The sequence below is a fragment of the Eulemur rufifrons genome, chromosome 23, assembly GCF_041146395.1.
Source record: "Eulemur rufifrons isolate Redbay chromosome 23, OSU_ERuf_1, whole genome shotgun sequence".
NCBI classification, from domain to species: Eukaryota; Metazoa; Chordata; class Mammalia; order Primates; family Lemuridae; genus Eulemur; species Eulemur rufifrons.
Window position 1 is genome coordinate 25,811,391 of NC_091005.1, and position 20,972 is coordinate 25,832,362.

Here is a 20,972-nt window from a genome sequence, read left to right on the forward strand (position 1 = left end):
GAGGAGAGCACTGCGCCTGGGTTTGCGAGCTAAGTGACAACCTTCAGCATGGATGAAGTGGACAGAAGCCAGAATGCCGAAAGCAGAAAGATGGGCGGGAGGCGTAAGCAAGAACGGGAACAGCAGCAATTACCACTATGTTCTATGTGGCATGTACACAGTGGGCACTTGCTACATATGAGACACACACTCCAGTTCATTTAAATTAATCCTAGAAAAGCCTTGCGAGGTAGGCATCAACATGCCCATTTTACAGATGAGGAAACTAAGGAGGTGGAAGCAGCCTGTAAGAAATTCCTAAAGATGGAAATGAATGGCGTTGCCTGGGGTAACCAGCGGTAAACGAATATTCCAGTCCAGATTTGTTTCTTTCTTAATCTGCCCCTACACGCAGTTCCAGGCCTCTCTCTCATAATGTCTCCCTGCCACAAAGAAGACAGAACCCAGACAGGGCCTGGGCTGTCAGGGCTGATGGGGGGACCCCTGGCTCTGGATGCAGGAGGCAGAGATAGACTAGGGCGTGGTTATCCAGGTGACCCTGGGCAAGTGCATTCTGCTTTTGGAGTCTCAGCTTCTCCATCTATAAAATGGCACAGACGTAGCTCGAGGTCCCTCGCTGCCCCCTGTATTTCCCACGTCTGTTACTGTCTGTACTTTCATGCTTCGCCACCTGAGGCCTTGCTGGTTCTGGAGGAACTGCCTCTCCCGGGGTCCAACCATCCCAGAGCCCACACACCAACCACCTCCTTGATAGGTTCCCACATCCTGGGCCACCATCCACCTGCCCTAGTCACCCCAGAGGCAGGTGCCAGATAACTAGGGACAGCCCCTGTGCCCCAAAGCCCCTGGAAATTACTCAGTAGCCAGTGCTAAGCCTGCTCTCTCTTCCAGGGAAAACGACAATAAAAGGCTTTGCCCATCCCCTGCTCCTCTTGACTGTTCTGGTGCTTCCCTTGTACCCCACTCCCACCCCAGTGTGTGCCCCTGCTCCTGAGAACTGTGACACACTATCTTTTCAATGGCAACTGGCTTCTGATACATTGCCCTGACCATACCTCAAATTTTCTTTAATTCACCACATTCATAGACAACTACTTCATGTATCCATTCCTTTCCGGCACTTCCTCTATAGAGGCACTGTCCTAAGTGCTTTAGAAACAAGCCATGTCATCCCCACAGTAGCCCAATGTGGTAGGAGCGTCAGCACCCCTATTTCAAAGATGGGGTAACCGAAGCACAGAAAAGCTAAGTACCTTGCCCAGACACACACAGCTAGGACGTGCTGAGCCAGGATTCAAACCCAGGCGCTCTGGCTCCAGAGTCCTTGCTTTTAATATTCTGCTATGCTACTCTCCACGATGCAGCCATATGTGGAATAATCATCAAGGGGAATTAAGCTGAGCTCCAGATTCCTCATTAGCCCACCTCCCCAGACCCAGACCTGTAGTGCCTTTCCCTTGTAGGCACCTCCGCCCACCTCGCCCCAGGACAAGGATTTCCAAATGCGCCCCCCATGTTTGCATTACAGAGGAACTCACCCCAGGCCTTAGAAGTGGCAACAGTTGCCAGGAACAGAGCATAGAGCCACATCGTGGAACTGCAGCAGCTCCCAGGATCTGTGAGCTGTCCAGGTCTAGGTGCTGCACTGAGGGGATGTGCCTTCCCGTCCCACAGCCTCGCCTGGCCCTGGAGTTCCCTCCACGCCAGCCCAAGGATCTAAGCAGGAATAAGAGAAAAGCTCTCTCCACTACCAAAGATCTCCCTGGACTTCTGTTGGAACCTCCAAGCCACGCCCCCCAGAGTTCAGCCTCTTTTTATGTTAACACTCCAGACTGAACTCTCCAATTACAGTTAGCCACAAACTTGCCAAGCAACTTGTTACATAAGGGTTTCTCCTTTGTGGGTCTCTAACCTTAGTGGGCTGGGAGCTTCCCAAAGTCAGGCACAAGTAGGCAAGGGGGAGCTTTGGTGTGGGGTCCCCAGGACAGGCTCAGAAATATTCACAGCAACTCAAAGCCCCACAGCTGCTCAGCTGGGCAGCTTAAGACACATCTTTTAGCTTCTCTGGGCTTGCATTTCATGGAGTTCTACAGCTCACAAGTTCTGAAGTGATTTTAAATTCCATCCAGTCCCATTTCTGATGCCTAAATTTGCTTTACAATCGTTACTGCCAACTGGCCTGGCCTCCCGTCACACACCTCCAGGGTCAGGGAACTCACTACCTCTCAAATTAGGGATTTTGGACAGAAGGTAAAAATGAATTCCATCTCTCCACAGTCCCTGGCTATAACCATCCATCCATGTATCCACGCATTCTTTGATTTACCACAATGCCTCATACTTGGCTGGGTGTTATGGATACACAGGTAAACTCAAGACAGGCTTCATCTGGTCAAGGAGCTCACCATTAGTAGATAAGACAGACGTGTGGGGGGCTTGCAATGCATGTGAAAACACCAAATTAGGGGGATACAAAGTGCTCTGTAAAGTCCCATTTACAAACTGCTCGGGACAAAAGGGAGATGCTCAAAGCGTCTTCCAAAGGATCATCAAATGCCCATCAATAGCGAATTTGTTACATACACTCTGGTACCTGGCCAAGGAAATACCGTGTACTCACTCAAACCAGTGATGCACATGTCTATACACTGACAAGGAAAGACAGTCATGATCTACTGCGAAAGGGGCAAAAATAGGTGATAAAACTGTTGTGCCTGCTTTGGGAAACGGTTTGGCAGTTCCTGGAAAAGTTAAGCACAGAGTTACCGTATGACCCAGCAATTCCACTCCTCGGTATATTCTCAAGAAAACTGAAAATGTGTTCATACAAAAACTTATACTCAGATAGTACTATTATTCCTAATAGCCAAAAGAGGAAATAACCCAAATGCCCATCAACTGATGAATGCATAAATAAAATGAGGTCTATTCGCAGAGTGCAATGTTATTCATCCATAAAAAGAACATGCTACAGTGCGCATAAAACTTACAAACATTATGCTAAGTGAAAGAAGCCAGGCACAAAAGATACATATTGTGTGATTGTTTTTTACAAGAAATTTCCAGAACAGACAAGTCCGTGCAGACAGAGAGTAGATTAGTGGCTGCCAGGGGCTGGGGAAGAGGGAAATGAGGGGGATGCCGAGTGGCTGCTAACTGGCACCAGGTTTCTTTTTGGGGTCGTAAAAATGTTCTGGGATTAGATCGTGGTGATAGTTGCACAACCTTGTGAATATACTAAAAGCCACTGAACTGTACACTTTAAAAAGCAGAATTTTCGGCAGGGTCTGGGGAAGGGGAGGCAGCGCTATATCTGGCCATGAAGGTGACAAGAGGCAGCCCCTCCAGCAGCCCAAGAAGCAGGCCAGGAAGACAACGAGGAAGACAGGTGTTCAAGCAGAAACAAAAAGAGGAGCAGAAGAAACTGGAGGAGCTAAAGTGAAGTCTGCGGGGAAGGACCCCCCTGGCCACAAGCAGAATTAAAAAATCTGGTGTAAAGTAAGCTGTTCCTTGTGCCGGAGGCTATGGCGACCTTTGATTCCTATTTAAACATCTGTATTCCCTGCCACAACATCTTCTGCCACCTATAGCTAAAATGAAGCGTTGTCTTGGAGCCTATTGTACATTAAAGAATAAACTTCTGTAAAAAAAAAAAAAAAGGTGAATTTTATGACATGTGAATTATATTTCACTAAAGAAACATTTTTTTTAAAATCCAGTTATGTATAATATGATCCCATTTTAGTAGTAACATATTTTTATTTGCATAGGAAAATTTCATAAGGTTATATGTCTAATTAGCATCACAATAACCATTTCCTGGCTGTAATATTGTGGGTGTTTTTACTTATTTGTGTTTTCCATATTTATTCATTCATACATTCACTTGACAATTATTTCTCACCATGTACAAAAATCAACTCAAGATGGATTAAAGACTTGGACATAAGACCTGAAACTTTTAAAATGATAGAAGGAAATTTAGGGAAAGCTCTCCTGGAAATTGGTCTAGGCAAAGAATTTATGACAAAAACCTCAAAGGCACAGCAACAAAACCAAAAATAGATAAATAGGACTTAATTAAATCACAAAATTTTTGCATAGCAAAAGAAATAATCAAGACAGTGAACAGACAACCTGTGAAATGGAAGAAAATATTTGCATGCTATACATCTGATGGGAGGACTAATATCCAGAATTTACAAGGAACTCAAACAACTCAATATAAAAAACCACAAATGACCCAATAAAAAAGAGAACTAAGGATATGAACAAATATTTTTCAAAAGAAGATAAAAAAATTTCCAACAAACATATGAAAAAAGTTCATCATCATTTATCCTCAGAAAAATGGAAATTAAAATCACAATTACTGATCATCTTATAACAATCAGAATTGATGTTATTAAAAAGACAAAAAAAATGACAGATGTTTTCAAGGATGCAGAGAAAGGGGAACATTTATACACTGTTGGTGGGAATGTAAATTAGTGCAACCTCTGTGGAAAACAGTATGGAGATTTCTCAAAAAACTAGTAATAGAAGTACTGTATGATTCAGATATCCCACTTACCCAAAAGAAAAGAAATCAATGTATAAAAAAGACACCTGCACTCATATGTACAGTGCATCACTATTCACAGTAGGAAGTATGGAATCAACCTAAGGGTACATCACAGAGGACCGAATTTTTTAAAATGTGGTATATATACACAATGGAATATTATTCATCCATGAAAAAGAATGAAATCATGTCTTTTGCAGCAACATGGCTGGAACTGGGGCCATTATCATAAGTGAAACAACTCAGACACAGAAAGACAAATACAGCATGTTCTCACTTATAAATGGGAGCTAAATAATGTGTACACATGGAAACAGAGTGTGCAATGATGGACAATGGAGACTCACAGGGATGGTTGGGTAGGAGAGGTTGGAATATGGGAAGTGCTTAATGGGTACAATATGCATTGCTCTAGTGACGGATGGACTGAAGTCACTGACTTCACCACCTTGCAATATATATCAATGTACCAAAATTGCACTTGTACCACATGAAGATATAGAAATAAAAAATAAGGGGGAAAAACCAAATACATAGTACATACTAAATAAATGTATATGTACATATATACATGTAAATTGTACACATATATGTAATTTCCACACATATATGATTTATATTAATATATACATATATAATATATTTTACCAAAAGTATATAAACGTACATCTTTAAGTGCCCGAAATGTGCTAGGAAACAAATGATCTGTGCTAGGTCATCTTGTAAGAGAGTTCAACTTTAATAAAGGTCTCCTGTCTCCCAGGAAAAATAAGTATATGGCTTTTTCCAAACACCCACTAATCTCATGATTTCTGTTTCTTTATACCACATAAAGGTTCTCTCTGGGCTCATTATGAAAAAGCAAAAAGATTACACATATATATTACGATGACAAGTGACTGCATATAACAAAAATGTAACTATGGTTTCTTAATGAATGGGGTTTTCTCCTTCTCATATAACAAACAGGTAATGGGTCAGGGAGAAGGTGGTCAGTGGGAAGAAGAGGGAGAAGAGTCCTTGGTCCTGGAGAAGAACTTTAGGAGGGCCACTGCCTGGGCATGTCCAGAAGCCTGAGATGACTCTGGAGCTGCTTGATGCCTTCTAGCTTCTTGTTGCAACATCCATAGTGTGTGGTTCTCATTCTCATGAGAAAAGATGGCCAATCCACCTGCAGATATCTTGTCCAACCTTCAGGCAGGCAGAGGGGGGATGAGCCTGTCTCTTGCTCCTCAGAGAAGAACGGCTTCCCTGCAACCCCACGGACGTCTGCCTATATCCCATTGCCCAGACCCGTGCACCATTTCAAGCCCTACCTACAGGAGAGTCTGGAGAGCTAAGGATTTTTAACTGGGCACATGGCTGCCCTGAACAGAACCAGGGTTCTCTTCGGAAGAGGATGAGAAGGATATTGGAAGGAAACCGATATTTATCTTCTTCTCTGTGGCTTCCTCGCACTGGATCATCATCCTCTGAGAGCAAGAGGGGCCCTGTGGGAAGCACCATGGGCTGAGAGGGCACAGATAGGGGCTTCTACATCCCATGGACTGAGGTGAATTACTGCCATGAGTTCAAGTTATAGGGACTGAGGTCTTCCAGGGTGCGGACACGCAGACCCGGTGTTGTCATTCACAGAGGCCTCCTATGATGGCAGGTGGATCTGTCCACTGGGCAGAGTGTTTCTGCCCACTCCAGGTTCCCTCTCCCCCTGCCTGGCCTGGCAGGGCACCTCAGCAATGGAGGAAGGTGATTTCTTGTTTAGAACATGAGCACGGTGGCCACCAGGTGGCACCAACACACACTCCTGCTGCTAAGCAGAGGCTGCAGGAAGCACACAGGGCTGGGGGTGCTTGTTCATGCTCTAGACCTATCTCACAACCTATCTGAATCCTCACCACTCTCCTGAACCAGGGGACTGCAAAGCAGTTCTTGTATATATGCAAAGATCCATTTGGTTTTGCTATTATTAATAGTATATCATGGGTGGGTGGATTCATTCATTCATTCATTGATCAGAATCATAGCCAGCCCTGCTGTGTACAGGACTGGACTAGAGAATACACAGGATGAATAGCCCTGCCCTGGAGGAACTCTCAGTCTGATGGGGAGACAGATGGTTGCTGGTAAGGAAACATTTATGGAGCACTTATTGCTTACTTTTAAAGCCCTCCAGTGGCTTCCCATTGCTTTCAAGGTAAATCCAAGTCCTCAGTCTGCCTCTCCTCCTGTCACCCACCTCTGCTCCAGTCATGCTCGACTAGCTGCAAGTGACCCAAGTGCACCCTGTTCCCCTGAGCCTCACCCCTGGGCTCTTCCATGGCTCTCTGATACTGGCTCACTCCTCTCTGCCTCTCAAGATATCACCCCCTAGAAAACACCTTTCCACACCCGACCATCACTGCACTTACCACACTTACTGAAATGATCTTTCAGGGGACCAGCAACTTTGGGGACAGGATGCAGCAACCACTTATGTATACTTATATGCCCAATAATAGGTGGCACTAGGGTTGAGTCTTGAGAGAAATTCCAGGACATGAGAATAGCTCCAGTGACAGCACAGAGGCATGAATCAGTAGCAGGGAGTACCGGGATCCGCAGAAATTTGCAGGGTCCAAATGGAGAGGCTGCAACAGAAAGTCAAATCCAGAATAGGAGGGAGATCCTGTGCTGAGATGAGCAGATGGAACCTTTTCCAGCAGACAGTAGGAGCCACTGAGGTGTTAGATCAGTGGAGTGATGGAACCATACTTGGGAGTTAGACGGTGTATGAGCAAATGATTGCTGTGCAGCAAAGCACCCCAAAACATAAAACGACTAGCGTGTACTTAACTCATGAATCTGTGGGCCTCCTGGGGAGTTCTGCTGATCTGTACCATGCTCAGATAATGTTTCAGTTTTTATTTTTATTTGTAATTACTATGAGTACATAATAGTTTTATATATTTATAGGGTACATGTGATGTTTTGATACTGGCCTACATAGTGTAATATCAATAATCAAGTTAGGGTAATTTGTGTACCCATCCCCTCAAACATTTATATTCCAATTCCACTGTTTTAGGCTTTTAGTTATATTAAAGTATATCATAATTTGTTGTTGACAATTGTGACTTTGTTGTGCTATCAAATATTCTTAATTCTAACTACTGACTACAAGTTGAGTTGATCACCTATGGCCAATGATTCAATCCAATCTGTTTGTGTATTTTGCCCATGTTTTAATGGGGCTGTTTAGTATTATCTTGCTGATTTCTTCAAGTTCTTTGTAGATTGTGTATATTAGCCCTTTATTGAATGGTTTGTGAATATTTGCTCTCATTTTGTAGATTGTCTATTTGCCCACTTGATTATATCCTTTGCTGTGCAGAAGCTTTTAAATTTAATCAAATCCCATTTATTTATTTTTGTTGTTGCTATAATTGCCTTTGAGGTCTTAGTCATAAATTCTTTGCCTAGGCCAGTGTGTAGAAGAATTTTTTCTTCATTTTGATCTAGAATTTTTATGGTTTCATGCTTTACATTTAAGTCATTATCCACCTTGAATTAATTTTTGTAGGTGGTGAGAGGTAAGGTGCTTGTTTCATTCTTCTGTGTGTAGCTATCCAATTATCTCAGCATCATGTATTGAATAGGCTTCTTTTCTTCAGTGTCTGTTGTTGTCTGCTTTGTTGTAGATCAGATGGTTGTAGGTAGATGGTTTTATATCTGGGTTCTCTGCTCTGTTCCTTTGGTCTATCTCTCTATTTTTGTACCAATACCGTGTTGTTTTGGTTTCTAATAGTCTTGTAGTATAGTTTAAAGTCTGGTAATGTGATGCCTCCAGATTTGTTCTTTTTGCTTAAGATTCCTTTGGCTATGTGGGCTCTTTTTTGGTTCCAAATGAAACATAGAATTATTTTTCCTAGGTCTGTGAAATATGATATTGGTATTTTGATGAGGATTGTATTGAATCTGTAAATCATTGTGGGCAGCATGGATATTTTAACAATTTTGTTTCTACCAATCCATGATATGCTTTTCACTTGCTTGTGTCATCTGTGACTTCTTTCATCAGTGTTTTCTAGTTTTCCTACAGAGAACTCTCACCTCCTTTGTTAAGTATATTACTAAGTATTTTATTTTCTTTGTAGCTATTGTGAATGGTATTGAATCTTTGATTTGATTCTCAGCTTGACTGTTATTGGTATATGCAAATGCTACTGAGTTTTGTATATTTATTTTGTAATCTAAGGCTTTGGTGAATTTATTTATCAATTCCAGGAGTCTTTTGGTGCAGCTTTAGTGAGTTTCTAGATAAAAGATCATATCATCAGTGAGAAGCAAGAGTTTGACCTCTTGTTTCCTGACTTGGATACCCATTATTTCTTTCTCTTTCCTGATTGCTCTGGCTAGGACTTCCAGTACTATATGGAATGGAAATGGTGACAATGGGCACCCTTGTCTTGTTTCAGTTCTTAGGGGGAATTCTTACAACTTTCCCCCATTCAGTATGATTTTGGCTGTGGATTTATCATGTGACTGTTATAATTTTGAGATATGTTCCTCCTTCACTCAGTTTCTTGAGTGTTTTTATCATGAAATGGTGCTGGATTTTGTAGAATGCTTTTTCTGCATCTATTGAGATGATCATATGGTCTTTGTTTTTGCTTTTGTTTAAGTGGTGAATCACATTTATTGATTTGTGTATGTTGAACCATCCTTGCATCCCTGAAATGTAGCACATCTGGTCATGGTGAAATATATTTTTGATATCCTGTTGAATTCAGGTTGCTAATAGTCTGTTGAGTATTTTTCCTTCTATATTCATAAGGGATATTGGTCTGTAGTTTTCTTTTTTGTTGTTGCTGTGTCCTTTCCTGGCTTTGGTATCAAGGTGATGCTGGATTCATAGAATAAGTTGGGAGATGATTCCTTGCTTTTAATGTTATGGAATAATTTCCATGGTATGGATACCAGCTCTTCTTTGTAGGTCTGGTAGAATTCAACTGTGAAAGCATTTTGCCCTGGGCTTTTATCTGTTGGGAGAATTTTTATTATTGCTTCAACCTCACTGTTATTGCTCTGTTAAGTAAATCTATTTCTTTCTGATTGAGTCTTGGGAGATTGGTGTTTCTAGGAATTTGACCACTCCCTCTATGTTTTATAGTTTATGTGCATAGAGATTTTCACAGTATTCCCGCATGATATTTTGCGTTTCCGTAGTATCAGTTATAATATCTCCTTTTTCATTTCTGATTGAGTTTATTTGGGTCCTTTCTCTTTTATTTCTGCTTAATCTAGCATGAGGTCTATCAATTTTGTTTATCTTTTCCAAGAACCACCTTTTTGTTTCTTTGATCCTTTGTATTTGTTTTCCATTTTGTTTAGTTCTGCTCTGAGCTTTGTTATTTCTTTTCTTCTGCTGGCTTTGGATGCAGTTTGCTCTTCTCTTTTTAGTTCCTTGAGATGTAACATTAGATTGTTAATTTGTAATTATTCTATCTATTTTGTGTTGGTATTTAGGTATGAATTTCCACCTCAAGACTGTTTTTGTTGAATCCCATAGATTTTGATGGCTTGTGAACCCTTTGTCATTCAGTTCAAGGAATCTTTTGAGTTCTATTTTGATTTCATCATGAACTCAATGTTCGGTCATTAGCAGATTGTTTAATTTTCATGACTTTGTGTAGATTTGAGTATTTCTCATGAAATTGATTTCTAGTTTTGTTCCACTGTAGTCTGTAAGAATATATAGCATGATTTTGACTTTTTTTAATTTCTTGACTTATGTTTTGTGGCCTAAGATATTATCCATCTTGGAGAATGTCCCTTGTGCTGATGAGAAGAATGTATATTTCATAGTTTTGAGTAGAATGCTCTGTAAATGTCTGTTAGTTCCCTTTGCTCTAGAGTCCCAATTAAGTCCAGTGTTTATTTATTTTCTGATGATTTGTCCAGCTCTGAAAAGGGGGTCCCCAGCAATTACAACATTACTATTTATGTCTTTGCTTAGATCTAGTAGAATTTTCTTTATAAATCTGTGAACCCCTATATTCGGTGCATATATATTTTGGATTGTGTATTTTCTTGTTGAATTGCTCCCTTTAGCATTACATAATGGTCATCTTTGTCTTTCTGTACTGTTGTTGATTTAAAGCAAATTTTATCTGATATGAGAATGGCCACATCAGCTCTCTTTTGGTTTTTGTTTGTGTAGAATTTTTTTTTCTATCCTTTCAACTTGAGTCTGTGTGAATCCTCCTGGGTTAGATGTGTTTCATGGAGATAGCAAGTACTTGGGTTGTGTTTTTTCATCCATTCAGTGAGTCTATGTGGGGCATTCACACTGTTAATGTTGAGTGACAGAATTGACATGTGGGATGCTGTTCTGTTCATCATGTTGGGTAGTACCTTATTGCTTTGTCTTCCCCCTTTTGCCATTGTTTAGTATGAGCTCTGAGCTTTATCTGTTGGGTGATTTTACACTGGTGGGCATCCACCGTGCTGATCTATGGTTAATGCAGGTCTGAGTATTTCCTGTAGGGCAGGTCTGGTCATGGCAAATTCCTTTAGTGTTTTCCTATCTGGAAAAGACTTTATTCCTCTGCTGATGAAACTTAGTTTTGCAGGATACAAAATTCTAGGCTGGCAGTTGTTCTCTTTAAGAAGATTGAAGATGTGCCTCCAATCCCTTCCGACTTGTAAGATCTCTGTCGAGAAGACTGCAGTTAGCCTGATGGGTTTTTCTTTGTTGGTTAGTTGTTGCTTACATCTTGCTGCTTGTAGAATTTTCCTCTTCATTTTGACTTTGGCCAGGTTGATAACTATGCATCTTGGAGATGTCCTATTTGCTCTAAATCTTCCCAGTATTTGATGACCGTCTTGTACCTGGATGTCTGAATCTCTGTCAATCCCAGGGAAGTTTTCCTCAATAATTCCTTCAAATAGATTTTCCATGCTTTTTGTCCTTTCTTCTTCTCCCTTGAGGATACCCTATAATTCAGTATTAGTGTGCTTCACATAGTCCCATATATCTCTAAGTGATTGCTCAGTATTTTTATTCTCTTTTCTGCCTCTATGAATGACTAGGTTAGCTTCAGAGCCTTTTCAGGCTCTGAGATTCTTTCTTCTTGCTTTAGTCTGTTGCTGAGGGTTTCTGCTGTGTTTTGATAGTCCCTAAATGATTCTTTCATTTCTTTAAGTTCTATTTTATCCTTTCATTTGTTGTCTGGCTGTTTTCTGACTTTTTCAATTTTTTCATTGATTTCTTAAAATTTAGTTTGACTTTTTTGTTGGTTTTCAACTTTCTCTTCAATTCCATTCACTTCATTTGCCATCCATATTTTGAATTCCATTTCTGTCATTTCAACAATTTCCTTTTGTTTGGAGTCCACTACTGTAGTTCCATTGTGATCCCATGGTGGTGTCAATCTATCTTGTTTTTTCATGTTGCCAGGGTTCTTTTGCTCATTTCTTCTCTTCTGAATCCTCTTCTCTCAGCTCAGGGCAAATAGGGTTGCAGGGCACCATTCTCCTTTGCTGGTAACTCCCCTGGTTAGTTAGAAGGAGAAGTCCCTGGATGGCACTTTTGTGTCCTACTCTGGAATACTGGCCCATCAAGGGAGAGGTGGATGCACTGACAGCTTGTAGTACAGCTGTTCTGTTTTGTTCCTTTCCCCTGTGATTACCGCAGTTCAAGCCAATGCTGGTTGGTGTTCATGCAGGGTGGTGGATTATTCCCTAGATCATTGTTCGAAGTTCTAGCTGGGAGCTGGGTGATACCCTGTCCACAGAGGCTGGTATTATAGTGGAGTGCTCTGCCTAAGTTCTCCCTGTGGAGGTGACAGTGGCAGCTGGGTGAGGCTATCTCGGCAGTGGTGGTCCTGGGGGACTGGGCTGTGAGTGTTGCTCAAGCCATATCCAGGTGTAATGGCAGCTAGAGGCTGGGGATTCCCTGGCAGAACATTGGAGTTTGGGGCTGTTCTCCCACTCTGGTGGCAGTAGTGGATACTCAGGGCTCTAGGTTCAGATTGGTCAGGTTCATATCCCAGCTCTGTGACCAGGGCTGTCTTCATGGATGTGAGAACTGTGCAGTCACAGGTTGTATTAATGCTGTGCCATTGCAGTCTTTGAAGTCTTTATAAGTTTTAAGACAAGTGTCCCACATTTTTATTTTGCACAGGAAATTATGTAGCTGGTCCTATCATTTACTAGCTGCGTTTTCTTGTGCCTTGTGTTGATTTTCATGGGGTTGATAACAAGTACTCACCTCATAGGGTTTCTGTGCAGATTATTTTACCTAATATGGAAAGTACTTTATAATGAAAACACAATAGATATTCAATACCTTTTAGTTACTATTACTATTGTTATAGAGTTTAAAGTTATAATCAATAGATCACCGATGGCTGATGTCCACATCTATGTGTAAAGATCCATCTGGCTGGTCATCTTTCAATTGATCCATACAGTCCCATTGCCAAGCACTTGTTAAGGAACCACAAATGGGAATCTGACCTTCGTCCTGACCCCAAAGAGCCCACAGTCTCACAGGAAAACCTCTACTCTCATTTGGCCTGAGGGTTTTAGTTTGTTGTCCTCTGCTCTATAGTGTCACCCCTTCTCTTTAAACCAAATGGAAAAAATACACTGTTTCTTCACCTCACTGAGGCTCCGGGATCTCTGCGAGGCTGTCTCAGGATGAGCAGCTGTGGTGTGAAGGTTCTGCACTGGGGCCCTGGTAAACTTTCTCATGGGTTGAATCTTCCACCAGCACAAAGGGAGGAAGCACCCAGGCTTTTTTATCAGCTTTCCAGATGTGGGGTAAGAGGGGACAAAAGAGGAGTGAGGCTTAAAAAGTATCAGCAAAATCAAAAAGTGGAGACAGACTCCCCATGACAGTGTTTAGTGGGGTCTTGCTTTTTCTTTGATCTGATCTGACAATCTCTTTAAATTGGTATGTTTAAATCATTTTCTTTTAATGTAGTTATTGACATGATTAGATTAAAAACTGTTATTTTAACAAGACTTTTTAAATTTCTTCATAGGTTTTTTTTTTCCCCCTTTATTTTGTTTGCTTGCTTTAGGATTATTTTTTATGATTCCATTGTATCTCCACTACTGGTTCCTTATTCATATCTCTTTAAAAATCTTTAGTGGTTGTCCTTGGTATGCAATATACATCTTTAACTAATCACATTATACCTTCAAACAATATAATATGAATTATAAGAACCTTACTTCAGTGTACTTTACATTCTTATTTCCCATCTTTGTGCTATTTTTGTCATTATTTTGCTCTTAAATACGCTCTAAGCTCACAGTTCATTGGTACTGCTTTTGCCGAAGACAGTGACTTAATACAAAAAAATCTAACTTTTATTTTAAAGATTTCTGTAGTGTTCACGTTGCCGATATAGATCCAAATTTTTTCCTTGTATCACCTATCTTCTACACGAAGAACTTCCTTTCATATTTCTTGTAGCACAGGTATTCTAATAATAAATTATCTCAGTTGTTTTTCTGAAAAGTCTCTTTTTCTCTATTTTTGAATAATATTTTTGTGAAATAGAGAATTCTGAGTTGAAAGTGTTTTCTTTCAGCACTTGAAAGGTGTATCTTCTTGTTGTTGTTTTTTGTTTGTTTGTTTGTTGTTTTTGCTTGCATGGTTTCCAGTAAGAAGCCTTCTATAATTCTTTTCTTTGTTCCTGTGTATGTAATGTCTTTTCTCTCTGGCTTCCTTCAATATTTTCTTATTAAGTGTCTAAATATGTATGTTAATGTTATTGCTTAATCCTGTTTATGGTTCCCTCAGATTCTTTGATATCTTTCATTATTTCTGGAAAATTCTCAGCCATTATCTTTACAAATATTTTTTTCTCCCTGTTCTTTTTCTCTTCTCTTTCTGGTATTGTAGTTATACATATGTTGGACCTTTAGATATTATCCCACATCTCTTGAATGCTGTGTCCTGTTTCTTTTTTTCTCCAATCCTTTTTCTCTTTTTATTTAAGTTGGGTAATTTATATTGACCTATCTTCAAGTTCACTTATTCTTTCCTCAACTGTGTCAGGTCTACTGCTCAATTCATTAGAGGCATTCTTCATTTCTAGTATTTTTTCTTTAATTTCTACCATTTCCAATGTCTTCTTTCTTACACTTTCTACATCGCTGCAGAAATTCCCGTCTGTCCTTATATGTTTTCCTTATACTTATTTTAAATTCTCAGCCTGTTAGTTCTGACACCTAGGTTATCTCTGAATCTAGTTCTGTTGATTGCTTTGTCTATTGTTAATGGGTTTATTCCTTGCTCTTTTGTGTGTTTCCAATTTTAAATTCAATGCTGCACATCATGTGTGAGAGACTACAAACCGAAGTAAATAGCATTTATGCCTGGAAATGGCCATGCCTTATCTTGTACAAGACTGATTGCACACATGAGCACACATGTGTGTTGGTGTGTCAGTCCGTGTGTGTGGTTGTGTATATTTGGGGAATTAAGTTTTTGTAGTCAGGAGATAAGCAGGGCTTGGGTTGTGTTGTTGCTATGGTTATTTTAAGTGCATTGTTGTATTCAGATTCTGCTAATGTTACCTTGTGCTTGTGCTTACTCTGGTGTGCTTGTGTTTGAATGGGTTTTTTAGGGTGGGTTTTCTGAAGGGTTTTGTTAATGCTTTGTTCCACTACTTAGGTTTAGGCCTTCCCTGTGCACCTGCTGGTACTTGATAATTCTGGTGACAATTCTCTTGTCTTGGTCTAACCTCAATCTTAGGCAGGCCCTGTGATCCTCAGTTTTGAAGATAGGACTTTCTCGGTCTTCTTTCTCCTCCCCAGCAGTAAATACCAATGAACTGGACTCAGGATGGTTTGTTGTCCCTCGCCCAGGGGTTTTTCAATTTTTTCTTATCCTGAGCCTCAATAAGTCTTCAGTCGTGCCTTGAGGAAGACAACGGACAAGGTTTGCTGGCCTTTTTCCTTGGGGGATTATGGTCAGAGCAGGATTCAAGCCTGCACCCCTGGAGTCAGGCTTTCTCCTGTCTGCACAATACAATGTAAACTTTTGTAATTAAAAAAAATCAGAATTTAATTTGTGGGGCAGTTCGGACCGTTATTAGAATGTAACTTTATCTGTGCTAAAATGTTATCTGTGATGGAATAATAGTTTGTCTAGTTTATTCTCCTAGTTACTAGGGCAGTAATAATTAATATGTATCCAGTCCCATAGTTTGAGTTTTACTTTTTGGTATATTGAAGTTGTCTTTCTCAGGAGCTCACGTTTTTCTCAGGAGCACCTGCGAGAGGCCCATGGAGAAGAGTTTGTGTGGGTTTAAACTCCCAATTAGCTATATGGCTCCCAGGAATTTTATACTCTCATACTAGGCCACACTTGGCCTTTCGCACTTGATTATTCTTTTCAAAGACTTTACTGATTATAGTGACCCTGTCTTCAGCCTGTAGGTGGAATGGAAGCCAGTGCTCACATCCCATATCTCCTGTCTTCCCTTAAATTCTAGGGTAATCATTTGCCTTGCAATTTCACCTCTTTTGTGCAGGAAAAGTAATGATTTTTAAAGTAATCCAGCTTCTTCCTGTTGTCAGGATAGGACTGACACTCTTTAGAACTTTCTACATCCCAGCAGAACCCAGAAATCACTCCTGAGATTCTAAAAGAGTTTTAGGATGACACTTCAGGGACTTATTCCAAGGTGGTCACTACCTGGACTTGAAGTGGTCCAGACCACAGAGCGGCTTCAGACCAGCTGTTGGAAGAGACAGCCTCATGGAAGGGCCTAAGACACTTCTGTGTATGTTGAGGAAGGTCCTGCACACCTGTGGGAGGGTCAGCGAAGGCCACACAACACTGCCACAGGTCACCACGGCCCCTCTCCCTCTACCGATCCAGGTTCGTGCTCAGCCTGTGCCACCTCCATCTCCACGGGTAACTCCAACTCGAGGGAGGACGGCTGCACTCTGGCCAGCCCCAGTCCGACCACTGGAAGCTGTTGGGGCTCAGAGACACGGGGCATGTGCAGGGTCCCCTCAGCACCTCCCAGGGCCCAGCCTGCTGGGTGCTGCTTGTCTAGAGGCCAAGCCGTCCCCAGCTGAGGCACCTTCCTACTGCTGGTGCCTCCCGCTTCATTATTCTCTCTCTGATGAGAGTGCATTAATCACTAGCCTTAGACATAAACACTGATTTGGCCTCTAAAAGAAGATTTATTCCCACGATTGAGGTCACAAGTGCAAAAATTGTCCCTCCCTGCCCTGTGTCCTCTCCCAGCAGACAATTCTCCAGCCCCCACAACCTGATGCTCTCTCACTCACGATCACCTTCTATAGAATAGCCCAGTCTTGGCTCCTCCAGGCTCTGGAGGCTGGCGGGGCCTCCCGTTCACAGCTCAGTGTGTTCTGTCTGGGTTGCCTTCTCTGCTGCCTCCGTGTCCAGGAGCTTGGTCCAGAAGTCCACTTCCTTGTCCTTCAGCTTCTGGGCTGCCTGCGTGGGGACATCAATCTGCAGGTACCCTTCCTTCTGGTCATAAGCTGGCCAATGGGGCAGTCCCTCCCCATTGGGGTTCCTGGGGACAGAATCATATAGAAACTCCTTAAAGTTGCCGTGTGGTCCCAGCAATCCTCTGAGATTTCCAGGGATCTCCTGGCTCATGTATGCTAGGAAACTCGTACACCTCCAGACATAGGGAGCTCACCATGTCCCGGGGCAGCCTTTCCATTTTCAGAGAACTCTCATTTTCAGAGCACTGTGGTGTCAGGGTGGGAAGTTTAATCACTCAAACTTTAGAAGCTGTCCCTCCTTCCCCATAGATCCACCTGCCCCCACCGACCCTGCCCCATCTTTGCCACCAGGCTCACCCGTTCCGAGCAAAGTTGGCCCAGAATTTCATCACCATCTTGCTAAGTTTGATCTCTTCTTCTGAAGCACCACCTGTAGAAACAAAAAACCTTTTCTGTGCATAGTGTGGTTCATGGTTCAGTAGAGTTAGCATCACTTGGGAGGTTGTTACTAACACAGAGTCTATGTCCTTGCTCCATAGACACTGGGTTGAAATCTGCATTTCAAGAAGACCCTGGTTAATTTGACTGCACTGTAAGTTTGATGATGAATGATCTAGAACTCAGCAATGGGTGTGCAGACAATCCATGGATTGGCTGACTTTCTCTTTTGTGACCCCCACCTGCCTTCTCCCCACTCAGGGTCCCAATGCCACACCCAAGGTTTTCCTCTACAGGAACCACAACTCCCAGAGTTGTGCTCTCTTGGAACCTTTCTCAATCTCCTACATGTACCCACAGTTTCACATCTGTAAAATAACAGAGCTGCAAAGGTCCTAAGGGATCACCAGACTGGGAGACGCCCAAAAGCACTGGTGTGTCATGAACAGCCAGGACTTGGGTTACAGTCATCCATTACTGCTGAGAGTGAAGGTGTTGAAGGCACTTGTGGAGGGTTTTCTTTAAAATATTATGTTATTAAATATTTTGAAGTTAAAGATACATGATTTGATAAGTAGACAGACAGACAGACACACATTAGACCCAGTTCAAGGTTAACACCAATTCTAACCTGAACTTCACTCACATTCTGATATGCTCTTATGAGAGGGAAATGGAGTAGTGACATTCTGGCCCTAGATTAGGGCCCTGCAAGTGACCCACTTCTGCCTTATTGATGTCACAGGCGAGGATTCTGAAAGTGACCTTGGCTGAGGGCACATGAGTGCACATCCTCCTTCACGCGTGTCAGAGCAGGAGGAAGGGTGGGGGCTGCACAATGGCATTCGACCCTGTTACAGTGAATCGGGAAACTAAGACCAGGACAGAAGGAGAAATCGCTCAAGGCTTCCAAACCAAGACTGGAACCCACATCTCCTAACTCCAGGCTCACAGCCACCAAGAGCCATTACCTTTTAAAAATGGGGCTCCCAAGACAGAGAAGATCTCATCCCCGTGGTCCCCTCTCACCGCCTTGGGTTTCATGTCTGATGAGAAGCTTGGGCGGTACCGAAACTCATACATGTAGGTGGGGGCTCCAGCATCTGAGAAGACACGATTCATGCACAGTTCCTGTTACCGACCCAGCCCTGGGGGGTGTCAAGGTCCCCGGCCCTGCAGGAAACCCCTGGTGATCAGCACAGTGAGAAACCGTTTCAGGAAAGCTCAGTGACTTGCTGAGGGCTGCTTAGCTGGTTAAGGTAGAATGGGATTTGAGCAGAGTATTTGTTGAATGAGTGAACGAGTTAATGAATACTAAATGAATGAATTTTAAAACCCTGGGTTGACCAATTTAAAATAACTATCATTACGGGGACACTGGATCCCTTTGCCGCATGATGCATTCACATACACGCAAATCTATATACATCCAGTTTACACTATTCTATTTCATTGATAAGACAGGGACTAGTGTTCATTCCCTAGGAGAATGTATACACCCTAATAGGTGTCTTCTATTCAGCCTAGTTTTGATCATGTCCAGTGGTTTTTTTTTTACCCATTTCTGAAAAGAGTGATGCAAATCCAAATTGCTTGTTTGAAAACAAGGATATTTAAATACAAACATAGGCAGAGAGAGAACAATGGGTCTCTTATTTCTCAGGAAACCACAAAACTCAGCACTTCATATTTCACTGTCTCCTCATATATTTTGTTTCCTGCTTGGCCTAGGGAGTGTTAAAGCTTTAAGGCTGATAATGTAGTAGTGGAGATGACAAGGGGCCGTGGAAGGGTGACCTTGCCTCTCTCCTGACCTCTCTCCTCCTCTCCTCTGCCTCCCTCTCTTAGCACTAAACCCACTTGCCCAAGCCCCAGGGAGATGTCAATTTCCCTACTGACTGGCTCAGTGGAGCCACCAATCCCTGCTCCTCAGGGATAACTCATGGGCCATCCAGCACTATAGCTCAGCACTTTGCATTGGACACAATGTCCACAAAGGAATGACCCTAACAGAGAAAGAGTTAGGCCCCAACTGGGTTGGTGGAGAAATTTTATAACTTTTCCCCCTATGGGTACAGTAAGAAATTTAGTTGGACACGCTTGAAGTTCTGACTGGGGGGGATGGGGTGGGGGGAGGGGATGCGTGCACACCAACATGATGAGTGCGATGTGCACTGTCTAGGGAATGGACACGCTTGAAGCTGAGACTCGGGGAGATGGGGGCGCATGGGCAATATATATAACCTGAACTTTTGTACCCTCATAATGAGCTGAAATTTAAAAAAAAAAAGAAAAATTAAAACAAATAAATATCTTTAAAAAAAAAAAAGAAAATGCAGAAAAAAAAAACTGAACAAAAAATTACTAACAATCCCACCACTCAGAGATAGGCCATTTTAGTACTATAGCCTATCTCCCTTTTGTGTTTGTCAAATTGGAAAGATACTATATATGTTATTTTGTAACATACTATAATCATCTCTTAACATCATTAAATATTCATCCAGAAAAAAATTTACCAATATATGTTATCCCAACGTGAACGTGAAGAATAACTTATTTAATCATCACCCTCAGCCTCCGCCACTGCGCCCTTGGTTTATCAAGAATCGTTGTTTGGAACAGGTCATCCTTCTGAGGTCCCTAGCGCACTTGGTAAATAAAGGGCTGCTTCAAGGTTAAGCACAACATGCTGAAAGGAGGGTTTGACCTCGCCTCTGCCACTCAAATGTTTTACAAAGGAACTCAGAGCCCAACCACAGAGGAAAGAACTTTTGTGAAGGAGAGAATTTATTTTAGGCAGCACACTTCCCAAAAGACATTTTTTTTAAAAAAAAAACCTTTTACCTAAAACCACTGAGAGTTATAAAATTCATACAATCACAACAGAAGTCTTCAAAAGAAAGTAAGGAACAGATTTGGGCAATAAGAAGTAGGAACAACTAGTGAAGTATAGACAGTGAGAGAGCTAGTAATCAAAGATATGCAAATTAAAACGTAGTCTTATGTCCCTTTTTTTGGTGGAAGATGGCTTATGAAATTGGCAGCATTCTTTTAATTTCCAACCTTAGTATCCCAGGTGAGAAAGGGAGTGAAGAAATCCACACTCTTATATACTGGAGAGCAATTTTGCAAAATGCATCAAGAGCTTCAAAATGTTCCTATGGGCCAGCCTAGTAATTTTGTATGAAATACCCTAGAAAATTATTAGACATATGGTTGAAAATTTATGCATATAAAGCTGAGAATAATAATGTTATTGGTAGCCCCAAATTATAAGCAGCCAACCTAAATATCCAACTGGATAGAAATATTAAATTAAATTTTCATATATCTATTTGATGGAAGAATGGATGTTTTTGACAGTTTTTTAAATCAATATTAAGGAAATCCTTACCTCATTTACAATTAGAGTAAAAAAGAAAATCATCACAACATGGCATTGCATGGATAGAACTATAACAGAAAATTAATTTTTATA

General features: G+C 41.6%; 2 protein-coding genes across 7 annotated transcripts in view; both read right to left on the reverse strand.

The window, feature by feature from the left end:
* Positions 1 to 1,621, reverse strand: part of LOC138402178 (liver carboxylesterase 1-like) — a 32,054-nt gene extending 30,433 nt beyond the window's left edge. For all 3 annotated transcript variants that reach the window (XM_069497931.1, XM_069497932.1, XM_069497933.1), the window contains exon 1: positions 1,539 to 1,621. In XM_069497931.1, the coding sequence (XP_069354032.1) occupies positions 1,539 to 1,590 (52 nt within the window). In that variant the 5' untranslated portion in view covers positions 1,591 to 1,621. The remainder of the gene's footprint in view (positions 1 to 1,538) is intronic.
* A 15,087-nt stretch (positions 1,622 to 16,708) lies between these two features.
* LOC138402177 (liver carboxylesterase 1-like) overlaps positions 16,709 to 20,972 on the reverse strand; it is a 29,192-nt gene continuing 24,928 nt past the window's right edge. For 2 of the 4 annotated variants that reach the window (XM_069497929.1, XM_069497928.1), the window contains exons 13-15: positions 18,463 to 18,594; positions 17,411 to 17,483; positions 16,709 to 17,118 (exon numbers count right to left, since the gene is read on the reverse strand). In XM_069497929.1, the coding sequence (XP_069354030.1) occupies positions 16,935 to 17,118; positions 17,411 to 17,483; positions 18,463 to 18,594 (389 nt within the window). In that variant the 3' untranslated portion in view covers positions 16,709 to 16,934. The remainder of the gene's footprint in view (positions 17,119 to 17,410; positions 17,484 to 18,462; positions 18,595 to 20,972) is intronic. The other 2 variants (XM_069497926.1, XM_069497927.1) reach the window with 1 other exon arrangement.